General features: G+C 40.6%; 1 protein-coding gene across 1 annotated transcript in view; it reads right to left on the bottom strand.

Moving 5' to 3' along the window:
* Positions 1 to 6,518, bottom strand: part of Cntnap5 (contactin associated protein family member 5) — a 554,624-nt gene extending 548,106 nt beyond the window's left edge. The window contains exon 1 of the mRNA XM_050119741.1: positions 6,269 to 6,518. Within this exon, the coding sequence (XP_049975698.1) occupies positions 6,269 to 6,518 (250 nt within the window). The remainder of the gene's footprint in view (positions 1 to 6,268) is intronic.
* Between the last annotated feature and the right edge of the window lie 1,112 nt (positions 6,519 to 7,630).

The raw sequence follows: 7,630 nt of genomic DNA, 5'->3' as shown, positions 1-7,630 counted from the left end.
TAACAATTTAAAATTCTTAAGATACATACAAGTAGAACAGAAATGTGTGTACATATGCACAGTAAACACAACTATGCAAAACATTAATAAATACTATAAACTCATAAAATGCAAAAATTTGCCACATAAAAAAGATTTTTCATTTATATTTTACAGTTAGAATTAAATTACAATGTGAATCCTATGAGAGTTACTAAACGCTACAAGGAGTTTCACGTGTGTATGTCCTTGGTGACTGCAGGGTGAGTTCATGTTGGTCAAGTTCTTAATATATTCTACCAGTGAGTTATGTCCATACTCATAGATTCAGTTTTTATTATGTGTATTTGCTGATTTATGGGGTTGGTGTGAGTGTGAGCATGCAGTGGTGTGCATGTGTAGACCAGAGAAAAGTTGTAGGAGTTGGTTTTCTCCTTCTGCCTCCTGGGTCCCAAGGTTGGCATCCTTGGGCAATAAGCACCTTTACCCATGGAGCCATCTCACTAGTGCCCAAGGCTGGTTATTAATTGACTCCAAAAATGAAGATATGAATGAACTCCATCTACTCCTTCTTTAGTTATTTTTTGGCAAGAACTCAGATATCCTACACCAAAACAAGTGAAAGTTAGTTTGATAAAAAAAAAAATGAGGAAAAAAATTCTATTTGAGGATTAGTAGCTTAGAATTCTATTGATGAAGAGAGAATAGCAATCATCTAATGAAACCTCCCCCAGAAATCTAGACTGCTGTTATGGAAACCATAGAAAACAATTCTCAGTCACAGTCTTTATCATGGGACACCTGTTTTCAGTTTTATCTCGGTTGCATTTGATGTTCAATTATCTCATTTTAACAGATTTTCAGTTTATTAAGAGGAGACAAAAATCCTCATGAACAGTTGAGAAGAATACAAATGAAATAATGAGGAAGAAGCTGCCTTTGGGGACAGAAGCATAAAGAAATTTGTTTCTAATTAAAGGAAATTTTTTTTCTATTTAGTTTGAAGATGATGCAAGTAGTACCTAAGCTTTATTGGAATGAATGTGGGAAAGAGACTCTTGCACTTTAAGAGATTTATTACTTTTAGGGATTTTTATTTTATATGCATGAATACTTTCCTCACATGTGTGTTTGTGTGCCATGTTTGTGCCTGTGGAAGTTAGAAGAGGCCACTGAATTTTTTGGAAATGAAATTATGGATCAAGGGTTGTGAGCTGCCATGTGGGTCCTGGAATTTGAACCCAGGTTTTCTGTAAGAGTAAAAATGTTTTTAACTGCCCAGCCACCTCTCCAGCCACCCCTTAAAGATTTATTTTTAGCATTTGTGTGAGTGCGCGTGCCTATATCAGTCATTGTATATGTGCGGTCTAGTGCAAGTGCCCATGGAGGCCACAAGAGCACCCCCCAATCTTCTGGAGCCAGAGTTATAGGCAGTGTATGAATGTGTGTGTGTGTGTGTGTGTGTGTGTGTGTGAGAGAGAGAGAGAGAGAGAGAGAGAGAGAGAGAGAGAGAGCGAGAATGTGTGTGTGAGACTGTGTGTGCCTATGAAAGTTAGAAGAGTGCATTGGATCTTCTGGAGCTAGAGTTATAGGCAGCTCAAGCTGACTTGGATCTGAGGAAACAAACTCCAGTCCTCTGCAAGAGCAGGAAGTGCCTTTAGCCACTACACTATCTCTCCAAATCCCTCCACGCAGTGTTGTTTAAAAAAGAAAAAAAAGAAAGAAAGAAAAAGGAGGAGGAGGAAGAGGAGAAAGAAGGATGAAGAGGGGGAGAAGGAATTGGTTACAAAGAAGCTGTGTGATTTCCACAAGGACACAGAGAACTAGTTACCATGCCGCTTGACCTGACCCAAAGCTGACAAGCTAACATTTTCTCTATTCTTCCTGCTAGCGAAAGAATGATGCTTGCATTCTTCCCTGTCTCTATGTTCTCACTCTCCACATTCAATCCCAGTTCTGTTGTTTGTGAGCATTTTTTCAGACTTGGAGTGGAGGGGTTCAGAAAATGACTGGAAGAATTGGAGAGCAGAGAACTGTGCTGAAGGAAAATAGTGAAATACAATGGCAGAGGCCATTGTATAGAATGCCAAGGCAAACGATAGCTGCATAGGTTAGCCAGGATCAGAAAAGCATGACTCCGGAGCCGTTTTTTATTATAGACAGGACTCACAAGTGCTCTTCTAAGGCTGCAAGTGAGAGCACTAAAAACAAAGGAAGTGATTCCAGCTGCTTTGTTCCCATCCCCACACCAGGTGCCTTCTCAAAAAGACAGGCCAAATCTCTGGGTATCAATAAGGCAATGAAATACAAATATTGGTCATAGGAAATCCAGTGTAGGTTACTCCATGCTTGCTGCTTACTGGTGTCCAACTCCTGTGACTTCACCACCGTATAAAGGTGTTCTCATGGTGAGTCTATGGGACACGGTTTGGGTGCTGCATAGGTGCTATGTTTTAATTAACATTACAAAGCTTGACAATAAGTAGAAACTTGTTTGTTTGTTTGTTTGTTTATCAAGGCAGGGTTTCCCTGTGTAGCTTTAGAGCCTGTCCTGGAACTTGCTTTGTAGACCAGACTGGCCTCAAACTTATGAAGATTCGCCTGCTTCTGCCTCACAAGTGCTTAAAGGAGTGTGCCACCACCACCCAGCCTGAGTAGAAACATTGTTAAAGCAGGGAGTGACAAGTACTTTTAGATCAATAGTGCGAAGTTCATTGCTTAATTGCTGGTGGGTGATAATTAATATTTACTGACAATTTTGCAGGATCTAGATTCACTTAGTAGACAAATCTCTGGGCATGTATGCAAGTTTCTAGTCTGTGCTGAGGTAGGAAGATACATCTTAAATGTGAGCAGCAACTTCTCATGGACTTGACACCAGGAGTGAAATGGAGGAGAAAGTTTGCTGAGCACAGCATCTGTCTCTCTCCTTCCTGACTGCAGACACAAAGGGACCACAGGCCATATTTCCATTGGATATGCCCAACCCACCATGACAGACAATAGTACCCTTGCGTTGTAAGATGAAATAAATCCTTCCTTCCCTAAGTTGCTTTAGTTGGGTGTTTGGCATAGAAACAGGAAATAAATATATAGTTCAACACATGCTTATTTCATAAGGTGTAGCCGTTATGAAGTCAGCCTGGGATGCATGAGACCGTCTCTCCCCCCTCTATCCCCGCAAAAAGAGAAAGAGAGAGAGAGAGAGAGAGAGAGAGAGAGAGAGAGAGAGAGAGAGAGATACTGCATAGGACGTAAACAGAATATGCATGTGTGTGTGTGTGTGTGTGTGTGTGTATGCCTGGATGTAGGCTCTCAAAATGTAAAAAGCTGGAAAGAAATACTTTTCAGAAAAATTGACAATTATTCTAGAAATCTACAAATACATGTTCATTGGCTTAGTTAAATACCTGAAATTCAAAGGAGCTATAAAATAAATGACTGAGTTAGATAAACTCACCATTGTCTTGATAAATTGTCATGCAGTCCGTGGCTTTAACCTCTGAACCCTGCACCTGTCCCCCAAAAGACACTCAACTCTGCTAGTGTTCTGTAACAAGATTCTTATTGTTCTCCATCTGCATGTGCTGGGATCATCCAACATTCTTCTCCAGCTCAGAACTATTGAACACTTGTAAGGATGAGTATTTTGCACGCTCTGTTGATGTCCTCTCAGTACTTAACAACAGGTTCCCAGTCCCAGGGTTCTCTTGCCCTTTGATTCTCCACCTGCCCATGTGGTTCTTTCCTTTGTATTTCTACAGAGAGCAGAATGCCATGGGCAATTGAAATGAAGTCTTTGAAAGCTGGGAGGAGAGTCACTCCACCCCAGCCCCCATGGACTGAAGAGTGAAATCTCGTGCCTAGTTAATAATTCTAAAAAAAAGTCTGTGCTCTACCCTTGGAATGTAGGACAAGGGCAAAGTGAAATTTCACCTCAGAACCAATTCTGCCTTCAAAGGAAGGCTAAGGACTAGATAATACAAACTGTCACTTGAACAACAGTGTGCTATATGTCTCCGGTTTACCCTTTCTCTTTGTTTTAATGATTTATTTACGTGTGTGTGTGTGTGTGTGTGTGTGTGTGTGTGTGTGTGTGTAAGAACGAGCACATGCATGCCAGATGTTGTTATTCTATTACTTGTTGTTTTGGAGTTTTGTCTGTTCATTTGAAGCAAGGTCTCACACTGGCTTAGAACTCACTAAGCAGTATAGCTCACCCATCGAGGGAAGTGGCTTCCTAACAAGAGAGTATAGTGATCCCCAGGGACCTATGTGTTTCTGCCTCCCAAGTACCAGGATTACAAGCATACACTACTAAACCTGGTTCTTTATGTGGATTCTGGGATTGAACTCTGGTCCTTATTCTACATGATAAGAAAGTTAGCAAGAGTATCTCTTCAGCTCATTGTTTATATTTTATCTTCTATGTTGGGTCTCAATTTTATGAATTACTTTTGGAAACTCTGTTCTTTCCCCCTACTTATTTTTCTTTTATTGATTATGTAGGCCAGAGGGATGCTTGGAGTTGCCACTGAAGAAGGACCAGAACAAAGGCACAATGGAGATTCTCATGTTTGCCTCCTGATTACTAAATACAGCTTGCTCTGATGTCACCTATATACTTTGAGTTTGTTCCCAGTATTGAACTATATTTATCCTTATTGCCTACTTGATATTAAATATTAATAACAATGTATTTCCTCTCTTTTATACAAATAAATATTAACTGGGAAACAGGAAGGGAATCTCAGACAAATCAGCCCATTTCTGGCCCAGACAGATGGCTTCACAGTTAAAGGCATGTTCCATTGAACCAGATGACTTGAGTTAGATACTAGAGAACACATGGAAAGCACTGAGACCCAATTCCTTTTGGTTGTCTTCTGACCTTTACACCTGTGTCATGGCACACCGCAGCTACATACAAATAAAGGATTGCCATTGATTTTAAAATGCCATTTTCTTCTTCTCCCTCTAGCATATTTTTCTTTTTGCTTTTTCTAAAGGAGGGCTCCTTTGGTTTACTTCTATACCCTAAGGAACTCAAAACTTACCTCCTGTAACCTCCCTTGTCCTTCCTTTCTTCTGTAAGAACTCATAAAAGATACCCTTCCTTTAGTCCTGGGATGAGAAGTTGGTTACTATGAATGTGGATCTACTGGTGATGAGGCAAGCCCAGGGAGTAGCTCACCCATCGAGGGAAGTGGCTTCCTACCAAGGGAGGTGGAAAGGTGTTCTTTACTACTCCACCTGCCATCTAGGTCCCAGGCTCATCCTTCAGGGCAAGGTCATCTTTCAAAGGCAAGCCCAGCAACTTAGCTTTTCCATGCACACATTTTACCTCCCACTAAGAAGAACAAAACGATTATGTGTTTCTCCTGACAGGTTTTTAATGTGCCTAATCAGCTCAAATATGAGAAGCTCATTATAACACATGTTTAACATTTTTAAGTTACTTAAGAGTTTGAGTTCTGAAAAAAAAATAAGGTTAAGTATGTACATTAAAAGAATTTAAAAGTTACATTGTAGCTTCCCTATATAGAAATATTGTCTTTTACCACAGAATAATACCCGTGGCAAAAAGAAAAAGAAAAGAAGTTTTTTCTATCACATGAATATGAAATATTTGAAAATAAGTGCTTTTCTAAACACAAAGACAAAAGAAATAGATCATGTAGGCAATGCTCCAATGGTAATTTGATGTGCTGGAAGATGCTCCCATGCATGCTATAGTAACCTTGTACAAAAATCAGTAAATAGGAACACTTTCATACCTGAATTTGAATCCCTAACACTCATATCCTAAAGGAATAGTAATGATAATAACAATCATAATAATAATAACAACCACAACAAAAAATGTGTGTACAGCTGTGAGTGCCTAACCAAGTGACAGAAGTAGGTGGATCTTAAGAGTTTGCTGGCCACGTAATCTAACCCCAAATCAAGCCATTGTGTCAGTAAAAGACATTATCTCAAGGCAATAGTACAGAGAGGAAAAGGTGGGCATCTAGTGTCTTGCACTGTCCTCCACATGTGTGTGCATATATATGCACACCTGGATATTCATGTGCATACAACACACATACATACACACACATACACACACACACACACACACACACACACACACACACACACACACACACACACACCAGAACCAGTGAGCTCTGGGTTCATTGAGAGAATGTCACAAAAAAACGAGGTAGGGGTGATAGAGGGAGACATGTGGGTATCACTTCTTGCCTCACCAGTCAGGAATACATATGACTCAGTCTGACCCTACCTAGGTTCAGGTACAGGGCTAGCCTGCCCTTCTGGAGCTCCAGGGTGATATAGTCTCCACGCTGTCCTTCTCCATGTAATAGAACCCCATCTCCTTGCATGCTCTTGAACTTCAGGGAGATCACATCTTTGAGGGTGCTCATCATTTTCTGATTGAACCTGTACAAAAGCGAACTCCTGCCATCAAAGTCAGCAACATCTGATTCTGGGAACAGAGAGAAAAGAGAAAGAATATCAGCTTGTTTCCTCATGTTATTCTTTTTTTTTTTTCTTTTTGGTTTTTCGAGACAGGGTTTCTCTGTGGCTTTGGAGCCTGTCCTGGAACTAGCTCTGTAGACCAGGCTGGTCTTGAACTCACAGAGATCCGCCTGCCTCTGCCTCCCAAGTGCTGGGATTAAAGGCGTGCGCCACCACTGCCCGGCCTCCTCATGTTATTCTTGATTACCACCCTTGGTCCTGTTCAGTTCACAAGAATGTTTCTAAAATCTTCAAGATCTGTCTTACAAGGAGGGACATGTGGTAGAACCATCCTAAGTAGTCTATAAGGAACCATTCATTTCTAGGCACTATACACACACCAGACTGAAGTAGAAATACCATTAGAAGTTATCGAGGAAAAAAAAAAAAACAAGAGATGAACAGCAATTGGTCTTGGAAGGGAGCTGACACGTAACCCTCTTCAATGAGCTGTATTGAGATTGGACCACGAGTCAGGAGGTCTAAGCAACAGACAGAAATAATACAATACATGGAGATCCAGATAAGATGGGGCCTTACAGGGAAGGAGTGGCTTTCCTTAAAGCCTTGAGAGGTGCTTCATTGACATGAAAAATAAAAAGGAGATAGGGTGAGTGAGAGAAATACATATCTGTTTTGCAAAGTATGCTGAGAAAGGCCAGAGAAGCCTCCTCAGAGAGCAGCATTTAGAGCTTACATGAAGAAATCTCTCTGGGGAGTCTTGAATCCATCCTTGGAACAAATGGAACATCCATTATTTTATAGCCTTTAGGGGTAGAAGACAGACTGCTTCTTAAATTCTCTGCCACAACAAGAGTTGCAGGGAACTGTGGCTGAGTTAGGTCATGTGATCTAGAATAAAGTTGCAGGCCCATGATCTAACAGCCATGTTCCAGGCTGTGTTTAAGGAGACAGGATGACAGAGCCACAGATACCTACATCAGAATTTTGGACCAGTGCCTGGTTTGTAACAACCACTCATGATTTACTCTTCTTGCTGATTTGATTCTGACAATTAGAGCCATTTTTTTCTCTTCATTCTAATTTCCAAGCTGAAGTTGAAAAAGAGACATCCTTTCTTATGGCAACTCTGTTGAAGAATTCAGTATTTTCCAGAACTCTGTAC

The sequence above is a fragment of the Alexandromys fortis genome, unplaced genomic scaffold (assembly GCF_014885135.2).
Source record: "Alexandromys fortis isolate MF-2015 unplaced genomic scaffold, M_Fortis_MF-2015_v1.1 scaffold_96, whole genome shotgun sequence".
Taxonomy (NCBI): Eukaryota; Metazoa; Chordata; class Mammalia; order Rodentia; family Cricetidae; genus Alexandromys; species Alexandromys fortis.
This window is presented reverse-complemented; position numbering and strand designations above follow the sequence as displayed.